This window comes from Actinia tenebrosa, unplaced genomic scaffold (assembly GCF_029948245.1).
Source record: "Actinia tenebrosa isolate PJP-AT-01 unplaced genomic scaffold, QUT_ActTen_1.0 PGA_scaffold11__36_contigs__length_13525064, whole genome shotgun sequence".
NCBI classification, from domain to species: domain Eukaryota; kingdom Metazoa; phylum Cnidaria; class Anthozoa; order Actiniaria; family Actiniidae; genus Actinia; species Actinia tenebrosa.
Window position 1 is genome coordinate 5,344,773 of NW_028292571.1, and position 21,451 is coordinate 5,366,223.

A 21,451-nucleotide genomic window follows, 5' to 3' on the forward strand; every position below is an offset into this window, starting at 1 on the left:
TTTACCTGAAAAGTTCACCCATCGCAATCACCCATTCCAACATTGTGAGCTACGCGGTCACAACCGCCTCGGAGGTCTTCTCCCCTATCTTCATACACTGATCATTTCCCGGCATTATTGTGTGTGATAGTTCTCAGTGGGAATACTATACTTTTTTCTCTGAGCGAGTTTATGAAAAGTGATCAATAAAATGCATGACTGATGTAAAAGGACCGAGCAAAGATTTTCCTACCTTTGACGTATAGTGTGATGTTGGCGCTACCCATTGTGATCGCGGATCCCACGTATAACGCTTTGCATTGATACATCCCAGCGTCATCTCTCGTAGTCGCCGGGATGAAAAGAGAATTCTGCCCAACTATATCTACATTTCTTGAGGTGTATTTAGACACCGATACAACTATTAAATTCTTCGTAAGATATTTGTCGAGCCCTTTAAACCATGTTATTTTGAAGATCTTCTTCGTGTTTGGTGGTAGATGACAGGGTAGGGTTGCATCTTGACCTTCGGTGATCGTTACGTTTTTTGTATCTTTTGCGGCAAGTGCTTCTAACAAGAACAAAGCAAAAATGTTTTATTAACATGCCCTAAGAAATACATTATTGATTCTTGCGCTTGCTGTGATTTAGTCAGTATTAAACCGAACAGTTCGTGATCTTGGCTTCGTCACAAGAGTGTTTCCACTTCTGTCTTAGAAAATGGGAGGATGAAAGAAAAGAAAAAAAAACACGAAAAAACGAAAGCAAAGAAATAAATGAAATTCTTCTAAAGATCAGATACACTCATAAACAGAATCTCGCGGGAGCAAATCTGCGCATTTTTGGATGGATGTCTTTTCTGCAACGCTTAACGATGATAAAAGCGGCAGTCTTGTCCAGAAAAATCTGAACCCAACCAAGATGTTATTAGTAAATCAAGCCAAGAGAAGAGATTGGTTAAGGCAAGTCTAAACGATAACAATCTTTACACTAAGCTTAACACACTATCTCGCACACACCAGTAGTAGAAGTATCAAAGATCGATGATTCAGACAACTAGATAGATGAATAATTTTAGATACGGCCGAGCACAAACTAGTATTTCTCTAATCGCCTACAACCTTACTGAGTGACTTCTTAACACGTAATCTTGCGAGCAATGTACGCCTTTTTCCTTCGCAGACTCCAAGGCGCTGCAAAACTCTAAGACCACTAAGATATCAATTTAAGCTTCGATGGAAAAATTTGATAAATAATATTAACCACGAGATCATTAATTATAAGTTCAAAGTGCACTTTCTGAATTAAAGTACAGGCGTTACACCCTTGTTTCTAATATAAGCAAGTGACATCAGGGTGTGACGTCATGGTCGCCATTTTGAAGATCTCTCGTTAAGTGATAACTGAAAAGCACCCTTTTTAGTAACTTAATTTAGTCGCCAAAACATTGGAGGTTCGCATTGTAATTGGAGATGGGTTGACTCAGTACGATTTGAGGAGCTATCAAATATTTTTATCTAAATGATAATGCAGGAGTTTTTTCTTGTGTTCTTTTGAATTTAGCACGCGCGCAATAAATTTTGATCAAGTTCTTGAGGTGAAATCAATTAGAATAGGAAAAATAGACCCCTCTCAAAATTATCTTGGATGCGAGAGACTGGCATGAATAGTAAAGAGATAAAACAATTTTTTTGATAGAAATCGTGTTAGCCTCGCATCCAAAATAATTTTGGGAGGTGTCTGCTATCTGAAGCGAATTCAAATGTGCAATGAATAAGTGTTATAAAGACTGACAAATTGAAACTGATGGCACAGTACAGCAAGATTGCATTCTCCTTTCCAAGGCCGCGAAAAGTAAGACCTGGCCATGTGGTGCATAGGATTGTGGGATAGGGTGCGGGACAATATCAAAAACCTCCGCCATCGCTTTTCCCCGTACAGCCCCACGATCCTTTGCATCACAAAGTCGTTACCACTATTCCTTTGAACTTCGGAGAGGCGCTATTATGAAAAGTCTTGAGGCTTTCTCTACCTCTTCTGGTCATAATAGCTTAGGCGAGAAGATGAAATAATCGAATGGCTCGGCGGCTTTATAACGTTTTTTTTGATTTTGAGCTGTGTCTTGAGTTTATCAGTTCGATTGATATAATCACCGCACATAGTTGTTACATCTTGTGTAAACACACGCTTTTCATTATTTTTCGATTGTGGTGCGATGAATACTCCGTATCATATCTCTTCCCATCCCTGCTCAACCCTCATTGGTAGGCTATTTTGGATAAATTAAACAATGTGTATCACATAAGTGGTGTAATTAACACGCCCCTGCGAAGGAGGACTAGCAATGTCATTTGATCACGAACACTTTGCTTATCATACTCGAGTGCAATTTCTGTAAACATTAACTCTTTTTTCGACTTCTCTCTATTCTGTGTAGCTTTAATTAGCTTTAAATGCCCGTAAAAAGGAGCACTGATAGTAAGAGGGGGTAGAGGGCACACCTTCGCGCGCATTAAACATGAGCCCTTGGCTCGGGAGAATTGGGCAACCAATAAATTACCTTTGCCTTTTTTTTACCTTTTTCTACCAAGAGTACAGTTAATATGCGCGCTACGGTTAGATTTTCCTTCCCGAGTGTCAAGAAAAGGAAAAAACGTTGAACACGTGCAGTAAAATATAGAGTTGACCGAGAAAAAATGTCACTGTGACTGTCATAACTAGCTCATGCATGCAGAGTCTGCCGGGATAATAAAAAAAAACTTGAAAAAAAAAGTAAAATAAATCTTTAAAAAGTCATGTTTAAATAATAACTCAAAGTCAGAACAAAACTTTGGGTCAAATCTATACGATTGAACTACTTGATTCCTTTTTCATTGAGTCAAGATAAGTTTTACTTCTTTTCAATTTTCATTTATTCCGGTGTAAACTTCATTTTATCTCTTAAAGACTAAACATCGATTGATATCATAGAGTACATGACATATCCGTGCAAAAGTTGACTAACCAAATTGTACGAATTAGGACAAAGTTTTGTACGTCTACGGTCTACTGAGGTCTACTGAACCATTACTAATTTGTGTAAATTTGCGCAAATTCTTACAACGTTTTTCACGGATATGTGGTATGTACTCAAAAAATGACAAGGAAGTACTTACCTTGAGCCAGACTAATACAGAAGAGGAGAGCCAGTAAATTGCCAATAGACTTCATTGTGTTTGCCTCAGTTCATCGAACGTTCAGATTTATAGGATTGATGCCTGAAACATAAGACGTGATGATAAGCCATAATTAATCAACCAATTCTGTGCAGCACGCTAGCGCCTCGTTGTCTTCACAATCAAACGAGTCTGAAACAAGTGATCTGTTAATTGGAGTAGGATAGGATCATAGTATTCATAATAGGAATGATTTACAACCACAAATCCACAAAGTATTTAATCTAGTAAGATTAGCTTAAGTATGTACAATCCTATTTGAGGTCGAACTTTAAGTCATCAGAACTGGAACTAAATATTCCTAAATTTTCACTCGTGGTTTTAGGTTTGCAATAGAAATTATGAATGTCGTCCTTGTACCAAATTTTCACGGTTCCCGGCGCCATCTTGGAAGGTTGCCGTGCCTTTGCATCGAAGCGAGGCGGACAGTAAGCTTGCAATGATAGGAACATGTGAATAATTTTTCAAGGTGAAAAAAGGGTCTCTATCGTTGCAAGCTCTCCGTTTGTGTCGCTTCGAGGCAAAAGCACGGCTACTTTTCAAGATGGCGCAGTGAATAATTGCGAAAGGGACTGTTCCCTTGTCCAAAGCATCATTCATTTGTTCGTCATAGATTCAAATATTTTGATGGCAGGACAATTATTAGAAATTTTGACATTAAAATATTTTTTGGACATTTGTGTTTTCTTGATTTGACCACTTTTTCTTTTTTCATGAATTCATATTTAATTTAATTTAATGTGTAGACCAAGTGAGCTTTACAAGCGGTTGAGTTTTGTGTGTTTTTTCCCCTCATCCTTCCATTCTGTACCATTTCTACGCATGCGCATTCTATTTAGTATTTAATTCCCATAAGTGAAATGCTAAAAATATCTGTCTCACATATTTAGTATGAAATATGTTTCTTGTTTCTTGACCTCAAAACAGTTTATCTATTTTCAGTTTATTTTAAAAGTCAGGATGAGATTAATGTCCACAATTTCTCACGATTGAATTATATGTTTTTTAGGTGTTTGTTTTCTTCTTAACCACTTCTTTTAAGCAAACTTTGCCTAACCTTCCCATTTTTGACATAGTTGATTCATAAAAATTAAGGTCTTTAACCTTTTCTTGGCAGCGTCAATTCCTTGGCAAAGGAAAACGCATTGCGAGAATTTTTTTTGCGTGTCAAAAATTAAAGAATTTTTGTGATAGAATCAAAAACCTGTGCATTGGTGAGAATCCTTTTTTAACAAAGATATATTCAAGATCTGCTTATCGAAATTGGACCAGATTTATTTTAATCAAGGTTATTATTCTGCAATTTAGGATGGCGAATAAAATCAAACTCCAAGTCAAAACTGCGTGTTTGAGTGTGTTGCCCAGATTCAAAGAATGTATGTCAAACAGCTAAGTCCAATTTAATGCGCTTTTGATTTAGCAACCAGCAAGCTGATCAGATGATCCATTTAGCATAGCGTGGTCAGCATGGCTTGTATTGTGTTATCAGGTCCTGTGTATCTAAGATAACAACTGATATAACATCCGAATATGTTTATCTAAAGTGTAATACATTCCAATGGAAAGTCACACAAGTTGACCAGGCCTAGATATGACATCCAATAGTACCCAAAGAACTGACTTCTACTATAGAGGAAAATCTCTACTCTGCTTAACGATATCGTTCAACGAAAATATCAGTTCATTAAGTCAAGTTTTCTTAAGCATCATTTAAAGAACTTTGAGGTAGAACCTGACACATTTCATGGAAAGAATTTTGTTTCTGATGACACCCTTCTTCTGCGAAAAGGCAAGTCAATTGCCCTTGACCCTCCGAGAAGTTTTTCAACTAGGCGTAAGAGTATTTGCAATAAGAAATTTGTAATCTTTGACGTCCAGTGAATTCTTATTGACCTCGTCTTTTTACAATTCTTATTTACTTTCTCAAAGTTCCTTTTTAGTAATCAATTCAGAAGAACGATAATTATTTACGTCCTTCACCTTACACCCTCTAAAAACAACTCCACACAAAGGCAATAATTTTTTTTTCGATTTTCGTGAGACGATTAATGGTGGACATAAAGCATGGATAAAACTGATAGAGTATTTATTATATAACACCACCACTATCTGATTACAAAATGCGCAAATTAGAGGATTAAATTAGACTAATTAGCTGAAGATGGTTCGGAAAATTCGCAAAGGCAAAAGAGCCCTAAAGGTCATAATTTACTTTGGATAGAGTGAAGTGTAAACGCGCTATTCCGAGATGTCTGTAATCTCCTTAAAGACAATATGTGGTGCTCAAAAGAACTAAAATTCATGGCGCCAAAACTGCCGTGATCTCATGAGCTTATTATTTTTCTGCACTTGTAACAAAATCTGGCCTGGTTTTGCCGGGAACTAAGAGGATTAGTACTAGGAGATTCTAACTTGATATATAACGAACAAATTAATGATATCAAAGTTTTTCTATCGGAATGCTACCAAAGCCATCAGATATTGGTATTTAAAAACAAAAACAAACAACTAAATGAGGTGGGAAAAGATCTCGATCTGAGAGATGGTGATAATGTGACATACATTTTCAGTGAAACCAATCGTTTCTTTTTCGTTAGCGAGCTATTGTTGCACGCATATGAATACAATACATTTCAGTATTTTTGCAATCTGGATCTCGTTAAGGTTCATTGAGAAGCGCGGTAAATCTCGTATTTCTACTAGGATGTTTACAAGGTCGAAAGTTTAGAAAAGACAAAACGAAAACAATATTTGCCAACATAATATAATACAAAGTCAGGTGTCAGCGATGATGGGAATTGAACTAAAATATTTAAGCTCAAAACGCGGTCACCTTAGAAATACACGAAAATAAGAAGATGGAATTTCTTGGATTCAATGCAACTATTTTCGATGACCTGGGTCAGTAAAAACCCCGTTTCTTTCGGTTGACAAGAGCCAATGAAAACACTTCTTGTACTTACATGCATTGTACCAGCTAAGGCAGGTTTAACTCGTAGCTTATTCATTAAAAACCACCATAAATTTGTGCAAATACCGAGTGTCTTGACTCACTAAGCCCTTGCAAGAAAATAGTCACAAAAATGACACTGACGAACCTATCGATGTAATACGCATGCGTGGAAAGGAACATTCTGATTGGTCGGCTCAAGTATTACTGTCCCATTAGCCTTAAAGAAAGCAACACCATACCTCTGGATTTATGAGTTTCCGGTTTAGGTGACTTAAATTACTAGTTCATAGACACAGTTTAGAAGTCAATTTGTAAATCTTTGTAATATCGCAACGGAATAAATGTCCAACGGAATTTAAACTCGATAATCAAATAAGGTTTATCATGCAAACTCCTCCCATTTTGGGAAGTGATAGCTTTTATGAGAGCAAAGAGCAAAGTGTTTGGATGGTACGGTTAAAATTGGTCGCTCACTTGAATGGCATATAAAATTCATGTTTATCTATTTTGCGATATCTTTTTAAATACTTGTCCTACTGAATATCCACTTTGTATTGCTCAATGGAATCGGTGATAGTTTATACGAAAGTAATTAAAGTTTCTTTAGTGCAACGATACTGAAAAAATAGACATTAACCGCCACAGTACTATAGTACGAAAAGGCAAAGCCCTATACAATTCATAATTCGATCTTTTACATTTATGCTATGATAGGAGAAGTGATTTCTTTTCCATAAATTTTCAACCTGGCCAATATGAACTATGAACAGTCCTTGTGAGTTGCCCAGAAACGCACACGCTAGGAATTGAATCATTGATTTTTGCTCTTTTTAATGTCTACATAGTTGAAAGCGCTTCATATGGCACTAATTATTTATAGCCTTGGTCCTTGTTTGGAGTAGGTTATTCCAGTAAAAATAGCTTGCTAAGTGCCAGGAAGACGAAGCCAAGGCCCCTAAATTCCCACCTAAAAAAGGCACGCGAGTCTAGAAGTACGCAAGCCTAACCACAAGCTAACAATCAATACGTGATGGCTTAGTATTGCTGATACCAATAGATGCATATGTTATTCATAACCTATAGCTCATTGTGTAGCGGTGTTTTTACAGTTTTGTTGGCTCCTGTTTGGATAGAGAGTTTAGCGACTAAAAGTGTTATCTTAGCAAAGGCTAATCTTTCATTAAAGGTCAAGAGATGCGCACAAGTATCAGCTTGTCTTCGAATTCTTCTTTCTTCTCGGTTTTCACATAGATATTTTCTGGCTAAATGTTGTATTTAAAAAAAAGGGACGCCAGTCAAGACAAGAAGAAAGCAATTCTAGATTCAAAACCCTGCTCTTTTTCGCCGACACTTCTGCTTCTAAATAAACAATATAATTGTAAACTTTTAATTTGTTTGTGCCTTTAAGTCAGAACAAACAAGGTATGAGAAGGGCAGAGAAAGTGGGAAGATCATCGAAAATAGGCTGGGAAAGATAGAAACGGACTTAAACAGTTTAGTGAAATGCGAAAAGAAAAAGAGTCGATAAATATCGTAGTCCTAACCAGCTGTCGAATTCTAAAAAGGAAAGCAGCCTCACCCAAAAGATTGTGCCTCATTTACTCAATTGTCATGAGAAGTCCTACGTCAAGAGGGTTTAATTTAGTTTCTAAACTCGGACCAAATATTTTATTTGCACGCTTTGTTAAATATACAAAGTGAACCGCGTCATCAGAAATCCAGAAATAACTATTTGGAGACAATAGAACCTTACTATTAATAATCCTACAGATATTAGACCTTGCCTTGATAATAATATCAATGCCATTCCCATTTTGCACTCGTCACATGAGGACGCAAGGAAGTGACCGCATACACACCTCCGTTAGTATTTTCTGTCCTTGCTGCAGAAGTATCCTCTCGTAAGTTGCACTTGATTTGATCAATAATAACCATTCTGGACGTCATACTTGGGAAGAACTAACAATAACCTTGCCTCTGTTTACAGATGGGATTCTAAAACTACTACTGATCATTATTATAATCATCATTATCATCACCATCACCATCATTACCAAGCATCATCATTATCAACTCTAATTTTAGATAAATGAGTAAGAGAATACAGCCTGAATACATTATCTATTATAATTTTAGAAATCCTTTACTTTGTCATTTTTATCCTCTTTTCGGGTGTCATGCTTGAATATAACTATACACAAAACATCCTAAGCTATTACCGAGTTTACAGGTCTTTAGGATCGTAGATTTTTTTTCAATAGATATTTTTAATGATATACTTATTAATCTTCTATTATAATTTTACGTACATTTTTTCATTATGAATTCTTAACCTACTTAACTTAATTTTATAGCTTATTACCGTTTGAGATAAATTATATATATATGTATATATACATTATAATTTTTTAGATTTATTTTAGATATTAGATATAGATATTTTCTTTCTTTTGTGTCCCCAATTAGTTGTATAAACTAAAAACATAGACACGTGAATAAAGTTATTATTATTATTATTTATTATTATTTATTATTACTATTTATTATTATTATTATTATTATTATTATTATTATTATTATTATTATTATTATTATATATCGTCATAAAATGACTCAGTTAATTCTACTTGGAGCGCACTAATCATGATGTCTTGATCATCATCATCTTCATCATGACCTTCTGAGCACCATGCACTATCCTGACAATTCTTGAAGATCTCTTTTGATAAAAAAACATCCTTACCTAACTATATAAGAACACATATTCTCATAACTACAAGAACACAGGTTAGAAACATTTTCAACGAAAATATTCAAATAAGGACGCCATTGTGGCTTAACCAGATGATGTATGTAAATCCTGAATAAATGTTATCCAACTTAGTCCAGTTTAATGCAAGTGAAGTCCTTCACTTCCGACAGCTATCCGACAGACCCTCGGGTATTCACTAATTTGTTAGATCAGTCTTCTAAGGGCTTGTCCAGCAGCTTTGCAGATAACACAAAAACCATTAACAAATCAGGTTTCTGTTAGCTTAAAGGATTTCTCGTACCCTGAAAGGTTTTGTTTTTTTCATCTGCTCCATTTATCTACTTTAAATCAAAACAAACCGTTTGTTTTATCCACAGAATGCAGCTTTAGCAATCACAACATCTTGTTTGCTTTTATGAGAACTAATCTGCTAAAATTAGGCATATTGTTCTCTTCCTTAAAGAAAGTCTTGACAACCATATTTACCAAACGGTAGAGTAGGGGACCGTTCAGGGGGTACATTCTGCTTGATGGCTATTCTAGCCCCCACAAAAGGCAAAGAAAATGGACAACGCAAACAAACACAAATCAGTTCAAGTGTTCGAGCAGAGAATTTCTTTCTGCTTATTTTTAACCTAAAGACCAGCCCAGCATTCATGGTTTAGCTGTCAAAAAGACTAACAGTGCGCACTTGCGAATTTACTTGCCTATAACTCATGGGCCCGGTCGTACGAAGGGTGGATAGCGCTATTCGGCGGATAAATCCTATCCAATGGATAAACGTATGGGATAACAGCATCGACTTATCCACTGCATAAGGATTTATCCGTCGGATAGCGCTATCCAACCTTTCGTACAGCCGGGCCCTGGTCTTCATGAAAGTTTAAACTTCGCAAGTAGTATTTGTTGTAATGTAGCAGTCGTTTTTGCCCTATAACGAAAGAGTTACTCCCTTGGTGGGACAACTTTAGATTTTCTATCCTCTGTTATTCAGGACGATCTACCCAAGCTGTTTATTTGTTCTATAATGTGGCTAATATATTGCATGTTCTCCCTATCAGCAAGTTATTTCATTGTTGATCTCTGAAGAAGCCCCCAGGCTATTTCTGATTTACAAATCGCCATGTCATCACATATTAGCCTCCATTACAGACTCTTTATCTACAGGACTAATTACAACTGAAGCTAGATCAAACGTTTTGCCCAGGCTCTGATTTGAATCAAAATCAGACTGGAAATACTCTGAAATTGTATTTCTGTAAACAGGCAAATCACTCCTAAACTGAAATGACATTCTCGTACGTTTACCGCTTTAGGAAAATTGTAAATGTGAACTTTCCCTGTCCCCCTCCCCTCTAAGTAAGACACGAGCATCGAGAAAAGATATAGAAAGTCCTGCAGCAGACTAGACCAATGACTGATCCTTTAGCTTGCTAATAATAATTACCTATCGTTAAAACCTTAGCTTTTTTCTTGGGTTTCTTCCTCTTTCTTCTATTTTAATCATTTCCCTTCATTTCTAGTCCAACTCACCTTCGATACCGCTGTTCTTGCGGAGCCGAAAGAACACTCTCGTAACGACAATTTTCTCGAATTAATAAAGATAATCTCTTGCATCAATATTCTATTGAAGACAGAGAAACAGGAAGTAAGAAGAGGATTATTTTGGGCAATGCTGAGCCATCTACGTCTGTTCCACAAATGTTCTGTCGGCGTCACACACTTGGTACCTGTGTTATTTTTGGCAATTTTAGCAACGCCCGGTTAAGCGTTTTCGTCCTGGCTGGGTTTACTAAGTTCTCGTTTTAACTGTCCGTTTTTTTGGTCCAAAAGGGCCACACACTCACACAACTAATGACTTGTGCGTCAATTTGGGGAGCACGGGTGGCGTTCGCTGCTACTGATGCGTCGCCTCTCACCAATGCAACCAGCATCGAATGTTAAAAAAGAATGATGTATTTTGATCCTGTAACTTGTTTTTAGTATTAGAGAACCGTTTAAGATGGAATGACCACGTGACCTTTATCCATTCAGAACAGAGCATCTCAGAGAGAAACATTAACAAGACCACGTTGCAAAAATGAAGTTGATCCAATGATAAACAACATGAAAGAATAAAAAGAAAATTCATGAAAAATTAAGAAAAACGAACATTTTGATTGAGAAGACGAAAGTGTTCAATTAATAGGATGAGTAGGAGAGATATAAAGGAGAAAAAGCTCAAAGGAAATGGAAAACAAGAAGAATCAGTCCCAGAGGAAAAAGAAGGAAGTGACAGAATCAGTCGACATCGTCTTCCACTACTTAAAATTACACAATCTGAGCTGATATGTGTACTTGAAAATACTAAATTATATGAACTGAAACGAGAAGCTCATCTCACATTTACCGATAATGATCGCACGTTTTGCACTTTCAGCCTCCTAAAAATACTGCAAAAGAAAAACCACCATTTCTGCATGTTAACAACCACTAAACAGGCTCAGTGCCATTGCAGACGTCGCAGAACTAAACCTGTAGTGATAAAGATATTCTAGAAAAACCCTAGAAAAGAGAGACATATATCAATGTATACTGGATTTCACGCCCTTGGTGGAGTTGGACGACAACGTCTTATCTCTGGGGATCGATTTATAACACCAGGATTCTGGCATCAAAATGTCATACAAACAAGTATGAAATCAAATGTACAATAGGACAAGCAATGACAAGGCCTTCATTGCTATCATTCCATCAACTCACTTAACTCGATTGTCTTTTTTTACAAATATTATCAAAGAAAACAAGTGCTAAATCTCTGACCAGCAAAGGTCGGTTGTCGTTTCTAATCTTCTTGCATCTTAGAATTGAGACACTTTTTAATTAACTTACCAAGTCATTCAGTTTATTAATGGTATCTTTTATCAAATCTCCGCTATTATCTGTAAGATGAAAGAGATCTTTCTTCGGGTTTTTGGGACTATTTAATGTTCCGCCTGTTGTCTTGAGCTGTCGAGACTATTTCAGCTGAATGCTAAGTCAACACGCAGCTCAGTGCGATCCATGTGTGTGGCTTTTTGTTGTACATAGGTAAGAATGGATTAGAATAGCTTTGTTTGGAGCACCTTATGGCATTGTAGCCCATATACTGGAGAACAGTGAATAGCGCAAATGAGGGTAAATTATAGTCTTGCAGATGATGGTAAATGAGGCACAACATTGTAAACAACTCAGTGTGTTTAACGACCCAGATTTGTGGAAAGCTAGGAATAACTTGTAGAGCTTTATTTCCAATGAGAAGCATCTTTGTGCATCCTAAAAAATGTTACACCCTGGATGTCATTAGTCAAGACGTTCTAATTTTTAAAAGATGGCACATTATAGCGCTAACAGGACAGCGAGGACGCTCCTCCCAATTCTTCAAGAGGGCATTGAAATATCCTTAACATAATAGCTTGTATTTCATAGATATAAGACCCGATATGACAAGCAAGGGTTAACAGGATCGATACGACTTGACTGATGACAGTCTAAGATTGGGAGCCCATTTTTTCCCCTTCATTCGAAGTTCTGAACCATCTATAAAGTGTCATTTGTTAAGTTACTAAGGCCATTACGAAGACCGGAAATTTATGTTTTAATAAGCTATTTGCACAATTTCTTTAGCAAATAAAAGCATTCAATAAATGCTTTTAAATAGTCTTCCATGTTACCGTTTAAAATTACCATTCAGAACCTAATAGATGCCATTACCGTCTGATTGGAAACAGATTTTGGTGCCTTTTGACAAACGAGCGCAAGATTACGCTAAAAAGATTGCTGCAACATCCTGAGAATAACAATAAGGTACCTTAAGAATGAAAGAAAAAACTGAGTTTTCTAGAGATTGTTCTGCTCCTTATAAAATTGGTTTTACTTCACTTCACATGCAGTCTATTTGGTCACTTTGTCAAGCTTTCTTATGTAAAGCCGGATACCTTCATTGGTGTTATTGCTTCCTATCTTGACCGTAAAGATAGATTATCCTATCAAAACTATGAGCATGTTTAGCCTTGCTTAATAGTCGAAGACCAAGATAAAACATTTAAAACCACGGTATGTTGTAACATACGACTCCACGGTCGCTTTACCAAGGTTCGACCACCGTTACAACGCAGATGTGCAACATCACTCACCTTCAGGAAGTACGTTTAATTGAACGTTCTTGTGGCCTTTTCTCACTGTGATTGCAGATATTTTTCTGTAATAAAGGTTAAAATATTTTGAGATTTTTTACCCTTAGGCTCGTGACTTAAAGCTTTCTGATGTAAATGTTATGCTTTTGATCTGAGGCACGAGGGGAATGCAAGGAGAAGTGCTTGAGCAAATCTTTGCTGATTGAGAGACTGGCAACACTGAGCTTTGAATTGGAAGATTAGTTATTCCCGGGGGATATTTTAAAACCCTCAACATTCCAACGTAAAGATGCCAAATATTATCTGCCAAATGTTATCTGCAACTTAGAATCATTCAGATCATTACCAAAACTTATTAAAGATATAAAATTCATATAAATTTATTAGTTATTTTAAAACCATGGTAATTTTTTCACCCAATATTCTAATGTTTTTTTAAATTAAAATTATTATCAATAATCATTTATGATATAGAGTTTAATGTAAATCTATTAATTTTATTGATAATGTTGCTTAAGAAATACAAAAACCATTTCGCTGGAAATCTTTTAAAAATAGATAGGTTTTTAAATCAGTATCAAAGATGATTAATAATATAAGTTTAACTAAATATATTAATTTTATTAAGAACGTTGCTAATGGAAGACCCTAACAATTTCGCTAGAGTCTTTGAGTAAAATGATTATTAATTATAGTTCAGAGGTAAAAAACCCTAGGTCGGGATAGTGAAATAAGATAATGGACATCTACTGCTCTCCCTCGTTAGTTTATTATTTATAGATCAGTCTTTCAGTGATCACTGGACTTGTTTGGTCCTGTTCTTGGCTTAGGTAACTTGATATATCTGGTTCTAAACACTTCCACTCCAAGGTTGAAAACACTAATCTAATCAGTGAACTAAATATAGACTTCATTTTAAAATTTATAAGATTTTCACGACAACAAATTGATAGGTTTTTGCCTTTGAAAGATTTTCTTTTGCCATAGTTAGGATATCAGTTCCCAAGACTGCTTCTCGGTACTTGTAATGTAATTAACACCAATTCTTGACATGTACTGATAGATTTCTCGCCTACAGCATTAGATGCACAGATGGTCTCAATTCATCAATTGCGGCAATTAATTATCTGGACTTGTACATTACAGGCAATTACACTAATTATGACAGAACAATTTGTACAAAGCTACGAAAGGCTTTAAATTGAGCGAAAATTTCACACGTGTTACAGGCTCTCTTTTTGACGGGTGAGGTTGTAGCACGCCCTTTCAATGGAAAAAGTTTGATCTTGGGATGCAAAGTTCAAGATTAATATGAAATATAACATCTCGGATCTCATATAACTAACTTGTCGGGAAATATAAAATTTCGTTTCAGTGTAGGAGGGCTTTAGATGCAATGCAAAGAAAGAGGAATCCAAGAAACATCAAAGTGAAGGTCAATAGCATTGAAACTGTGTTTCAAAAACAGGGTTATTTTGGTTTCTTTAGTTCATAAAGGTATAACTTGAAAAAAAGCGGGAATGGAACACTGTACTAATGATAAATAATAGATATTAAATAAGTAACAATAAGAAGAAGAACAAAACTAATTATCTATAAATAATAATAATGCCTGTGGTAATGATAATAATAACACCAAATACTAAAAATTATCAATTAATAATATCGTGATAAATAATAAATTCCAAGTGCGGGAATAGAATTTAAGTAATAATAAATAGTAATTAATAAATATAACTAATAAGGAAAAATAACTAATAAAATGTAATAGATAACAGATAAATCCAAATAATAAAAGAACAGCTAATAAAATAATATAAAAAAATATTCAATGATTTATTAGCACAACATAATGGGAGGCACTTCAAAAGACCCAGCTTGGAACTAGTAATATAAATAACTAGCGGCCATATCATTAACAATTATTAGTGATGGAAGGTATTAAGTGTAATCAATTCATTTGTAACCAAGGAAATTAAAAAAATCATGAGATAAAAGTTAGAACAGACGAGTTTTATTTTTTTTCAATGTTCAATGAATGCAGGGTAAAAAATCAATTAATAGGTTCAATATTTTGACTAACGCTGATAGATCGATGCAAAATGGAATAGGCCAGGCCACGTTCAGTATCAAATTCACGTAATTGCTTGGTTTTAGTCAGATGGTCCTCGGTCTACTGGGTACAGAGATACATTACAAATTAGTATCGTTAATAAGACAAGTTACATGCTATAAAAGTATTGTCGCAAAAAGATCCGTCTTTTTCAGCTTTTAAAAAAATATGGATAATCTCAATGTATAGAAAAACATGCCCAATACCTAAATATTCCATTTATGCATCTAAATTATGAGTTATAAGAGATTTTTTATTTTGGAAAATCAAGAACCGTACATTGCTGGACTGGACTGGACGTTGGTTGACTGGATCGTGGATCGTAAAAAAAACATTTTAAAGCTCAATTTACAGGTTTTATCCCTTAAATTTTATTTTTATATTTATAACTAATAATTATCTCCTGTATTTTTTCAAACAAAAAGAGATTTGATATTGATCTTTAAAAACATTCTTCTTCTCTGGCCATCCACCAACAGTCAAACACTTTACTGAGTAATTTTGAGACTTTCATTCGTTACCAAGACGTATTGAGTGCGGCGTAGACTTAATGTTTTCCACCTTTTTGCGGTTTCCAAATGTAGTTGAACGATGTCATTGACAGCCAAACACTTTCATCCATATTGCGACACTTTTTGTGTATGTTTTTGTTCACATTTCTTTTGCGCATGTGACTCAAAAGTTCTGGAGGTACTAATGACATGTTCCATTCCATAACCCATTAACTATTAGGCAATATTAATAATTGATTGATAATCTCAAAAGAATCTGGCATCTTGTACGTCTCTATTTGTGAGACTTACCTTAGAGCTGCAGCGAGTCATGAGTCACGTAACTAATCTTTGGCAAGTTAACGTTTTTAGCAAACGATTTTTTAATGTCACAACCCTACTCAAACGATTCTAGATTCATTATTCGAGTGTGCTTGTGCATATTGATATTATTGGATCTTCACAGATTAAATTTTGAGAATTTTTACATTGCCATTGATTACTCGTGTGTTGCGGTTTCGACCATTGGAATCGGTGAATACATGTATTGTCAACGCTTGATAGTGAGACTGATATTGGTTGACGATCTAAAGTGTACAGTGCTTATGGAAGAGACCCATCTGATGGTCTCTCGAGGCCAAAAGAAATAGGGGCGGCAATGCAAAGATTGTAATGCATTGTGGGTGATTAGAAACACATTTTAAATTAATATCTTAGATGAATATTTTTGTTGTATATATATTGGACTAGAATCGATAACAGAACAATAAGTGTTGCATGTGTTTCTTTCTTTGGTTTTAAGATTTTTCTGTAATTCGTGGAAGCTGCTCAGTCAAAAAGACTGGCACTAGTATAGATTTAATGATGACGTAGAAGTAGTTCCATATGTCCAGTTTTTAGCATGAAAACGACGCTTTTCCAGGAAATAAAAAAAATATTTCACCAAATCATGAGGCAATAAGTAGATATAGTGTAGATTCTATTGTAAAGTTAACACCTTGTCTGTACTTCTACTAAAATGGTTTTCAATGTATCAATAGAAGAAACAAAGGAGCTAGGATTGATGAGCTTGAAATATTGAAAGCCAGGATTGATTGTGACGTAATCCCGATAACGTTTTTTTTCCTGTCACGAGTTGTTTGGCTCATAGACAAAACAATTGTGAGAAGAGGCGTACGACGAAGAAGGTATTGAATCATTGATTGGAAGGGTTAAAAAGCCAGGTATGGAACAGTTGTGACGAAGTGACTGAAGGCAAAGGTGACTTTAGTTGTTCTTTGGTGGTCTTGAACTAAAACTATGAAATATCCAGATATCCATTCTCCAAAAAAATTTTTTTTTAAGTTGCTGCTGCATGTAGTTTATTTTTCTGTGGTAAGTCACTTGTCTAAAATATTTCAAAAATGTTTTTTCTAGCCAATGTTGTCTTTCGGCAGAAGAATTAACGAACCGAACGGCACAAAAACGTGCTTGGATAATTAAAAGGTATTCGAAAAGAAAAGAAAATTTGATTTTTTTTTCTCACGGTCATCAAACTCGTTGATCCTTTTAATGTAAATTCATTATGAGGTCTCTTCTTTGAACTTGCTTGAATATCAAAATGTCTTGTGATCAAATTGACCTCGAACCCCCAATCATACGAAACGAAACGCTTTTTCAGCCTGGCAATAATATTTATCTATAACACAAATATGAATACTAAGAACAATACTAATGAGATGGAATACCTTACCCTATCAAGAGGGCATGTTTTTACTGCTTTGGACAAAATATATTGTAAAGAGAACCGCTTAGCCTTTAAAGATTATGTGACTACAAGAATAATACCTCAAAAGGAAGTTAAAACTCGAGAAGGAAGGATGAGTGAAGTTATGATCTAAAACATGTTTCTTGCAACAGCTTACAGCTGCTTGGAGTTCATTCATTGATTAATTCACACATTTATCCTTCCCTCCATCCATCCGTCCATCCATCCATCCGTCCGTCCATCCATCCATCCGTCCGTCCATCCATCCATCCATCCGTCCGTCCATCCATCCGTCCGTCCGTCCCTCCATTCCTCCATCCATCCATTCATCCATTCATCCATTCATCCATTCATCCATTCATCCATTCATCCATTCATCCATTCATCCATCCATCCATCCATCCATCCATCCATCCATTCATCCATTCATCCATCCTCTAATATGGGTATTTTCACATGAATTCTTTTTCCCGATTAAATAAAATCTTACTTAATCGTAACAGTACAAATGTCATCCAATATGGCTGCTGCTTCGTTATCAACAGACTCTATATATCCACCATAGTTTAACTTTTTGCGCTCTCATTGACCGTATCCCTATAATGTATATACCTGTAATATACAGTCTATAATAGTATTTGTAGGACTTATACTCAATGATAGAGATGAGTATTATTATAGTATTTAACATAGATATCAATGCGTGGGGTTTTAATCAGTGTCAGTTGGTCTGAGCTCGATAACCATCCATCCTAAAATAGGATTGACCAAAAATATTCCGATTTTCCTGTGAAGAACAACAGTACTTGCTCTCCAGTTTTACACCCAATAGATAAGAGTAATACACTGTTTCAAAGTTATAATTAGTATAGATTTTATAGTTATAATTTTGCTACATTATCTAATCATAAATGACGTCAAAGGCTTCATAACTCAATCACTCAGTGCCGAGTCAATTCGTACAAGAAAAAAATTGAGTCCTCATCGCCTGCCCTCTGCCTCCGGTTCAACCTCGGGCTCTTTACTCACAACTCAAGGATTCTTCACGGAGTGTTTTCAGCTGGTGATCAATTCAATATTACAGATGGCCAGCTAACAACTATTTGAAAGATTGTTGCCAGATTGAAGGAGGCTTCAAAAAAGGCAGCCCTGTTAGTCAAAGTGTTAAATTTCACACAAAGAATTCCTGGAATTTGTTTTTCTTGCTGCACATCTTGGCATATTGTGTCTTCAACCAAGAAAATCAAAGCTAAAATCGACTTCTAAGGTTCCGAGAGCGGACACTAAGAGCTCAACACGAGGAAATCCGATAACGGATGATGATTTGATGATTTAAATTACTTCTGGGTACGAGTTGGACAGATAAACCTTAACCCCAACTCACATTCCAACAAAGAAACCCCCTATCGCGGCCGAGAAAATTGTCATGTTGGGCGATCGCAGGGTCTCTTATCTTCTCGCTATCAGTAACACGCGTCTAGATTTGATTTAATTTCTGTCTTGTTTGGTGTTTGCTTGCTCTTGGTGAGAACACTTATTAAAAACTAGTAATAAAATTCCCCGCACTATTTTGAAAACGTTTTACAGAAGTTACAGCAATCTGTGTACGGACTGACGTGACACTAAATGATTTATGCCGGTCGATTTTCAATGGCTTACGGCTCACGATTTAACGTAATTCACTTTAATTCAAAGACCTATTTCTTCAAGTCAGAATTTATAAAGTGAAGATCAACTAATTGTAACTATTTTCATCGAAATTTCGCCATTGATCAAGAAACTCCAACTGTGCAAAAGAGAGAAAAACAATTGTTCATATAAATATAGATTGACACCTTCAACGCCAGAGGGAGGGTCAGTCGAAAAGTTTGTTGCCAATTTTCGTGATTTTTCTTTTTAGTGGCTCTTCCTTTGCGTATTCAAACGATATGTCTTGCGTTCCAGAAGGATTCTCCGCGCTTTGCTTTCCTTTTCCGACCGATAAAGCATGATAAAATGCACTAATTAAATACAATAACTTTCTCGTAAATTGACAGCAATTGAATCATTCAGGAAGCTGTTTAGGTTACAAATGAGTGAGAAAGCAAAGTCTACAAACGTAAGAACAAACAATTGTTTTCTTTAACGATTTGAACAACAAACTGAGACAACTTGTCTGCCAAGTTAGCCCGCTGGACCAACATCAACCAATTATAAGGCGCTAGACAAACGTTACAAGAATCAAAACTTCTTGACTCCGATACTCTAAAGTCTACTTAATTGACAGTAAAGTGCATCTAAACCTTGGCATAGAGCCGCTTACTTATTTGTACGTCAAAAAGACTAATAATATCTACCGATATAAGGCGCTAAATGTCTTTGCGATAAACCAAATTGGCTAGCCCCGTTCCTAGTTAGATTATCAGAATGATTCAAAAGAAGCAGAAGAACTGCTAAATTGGTTGTAGATTTTAAGATTTGCTTCTATCGCACTCATTAGGAAGAAATCTTTTTGTAGGTTCTCTGCCATCTTCTGCCCTTTCGCTCGATACGGGGTATATCAGTAGAGCTATTCCGTAGCTTCAATTACTCCAAAGATACTCAATTGATTCATATCTACGACAAACAATGAATGAAAATTGCCTTCTTACCTCTTTAGATATTGTTTGGCTCTGTTGTATCCTCTGGATTAAGAATAGAGCGTGACAATTTCGATGGTTAAATGGAAGTCTGTTTTTCTTTTTTAAACGTGACTAGTAACCCAGTGATTGCTGTCTTGTCTGAATGAAACCGGGCCAATTTTCTCAATGGTGCACTCAACCTGAGTTATTGTTCTTCCCGGGGCTTGTCAAAACACCTCACGAGTTCCAGCCAACCAAGATCCAGTCACTCTGGCCCCGGCGCCACAAATTGAGTCCAGCGTACAACAAACTTACAAGCCTAAATCCGCTAAAATCAGTCAAATGTTGTCCTATCAATCAATGAATCTGCAGTCCTTGATCGGGTCTAGTCTGTGATGAAGGTTCGAGGATAGGAAGGTGACTCTTGGCCTTCTTCAGCTTCTCCTTTACGGACGTGCCACACATTCGTTTGATAAGAATCTCTACTGTATTTAATACTGTTGGCTAATTGACAGTAATTGCTTGATGGAATACGTTATTCACAAACAGATATGATGCTCAATGATGTCTTAGGTTTCTCAGCCAATCAGCGTTCCGATTTTTTTCATTGATGAGGAATCATATGGACAGGGTAACGTAACGCTATCTTGACTTCTGTACAAACACATTCATCTTAACTTATCTCCAAACCAATTCCTTTGGTCATCATCTTATTATTGTGAGTCCATCGTACAATTCTTTCTCGACCAAAGATTCCCTTGAAAAGTATATTTACTTTGAAATCTATTTGCTCTTCTTTGATAAAAAATGATTGTAGTTCTGCATAATGTTTGCTAGAAAAATATTGACGTTACAAATGACCCTGGCATCCCTACTCTCTTGGCCATTAGCACTCTTACTCGTAATACAATCCACAAGCACTATATGGGGTCCCATCGTGTCACTTTCAACCTCACTGCAATAACCCAATGATAAGATCTTAATCTGGCTAGGTACTGGACTAAAACGTCTTACTAAAAGCAATCCGACTCCTAAAGCGATATAAGTTCATTGACAATCTTCGGCGAGACATGTTTTCAAGGTTGCTGAAGAAGAAAGATTCTGTTGGTAATGGCGGAAATATGTCTAAGACTCTGGTGGGAGATTGGGGTCAGAAATTTAAAAGACAGATTGGAATTATTTCTTTCTTGTTCAATATACAATTTTTAATAATTAGAAATACGTTGCCGTTGTTCAAAACAGGGGATACGATAGCCTAACATAAGGTCAAGGAATTTCCCTCGATTCCAATGAATAATGCTTATATAAAGATATGGAATTTTCGATTTCAGTTGTTTTCAATTGATTTAAACCCAACTAAACATCTAAAAGTTTATTATAGGATAAATAAACAAAGTATTATAGATTCATCCCACGGCGTATGGGTATGGCAATACCAAGGAAAAAC

General features: G+C 35.9%; 1 protein-coding gene across 5 annotated transcripts in view; it reads right to left on the reverse strand.

Moving 5' to 3' along the window:
- The window catches only part of LOC116300991 (fibroblast growth factor receptor 4), a 32,885-nt gene extending 12,402 nt beyond the window's left edge, over positions 1–20,483 (reverse strand). For 3 of the 5 annotated variants that reach the window (XM_031709981.2, XM_031709978.2, XM_031709982.2), the window contains exons 1-4: positions 20,035–20,483; positions 13,054–13,118; positions 3,135–3,236; positions 233–550 (exon numbers count right to left, since the gene is read on the reverse strand). In XM_031709981.2, coding sequence (XP_031565841.1) covers positions 233–550; positions 3,135–3,189 — 373 coding nt within the window. In that variant the 5' untranslated portion in view covers positions 3,190–3,236; positions 13,054–13,118; positions 20,035–20,483. Of the gene's footprint in view, positions 1–232; positions 551–3,134; positions 3,237–6,157; positions 6,277–10,432; positions 10,524–10,818; positions 10,841–13,053; positions 13,119–20,034 lie in introns of those variants that run through there. The other 2 variants (XM_031709979.2, XM_031709980.2) reach the window with 2 other exon arrangements.
- Between the last annotated feature and the right edge of the window lie 968 nt (positions 20,484–21,451).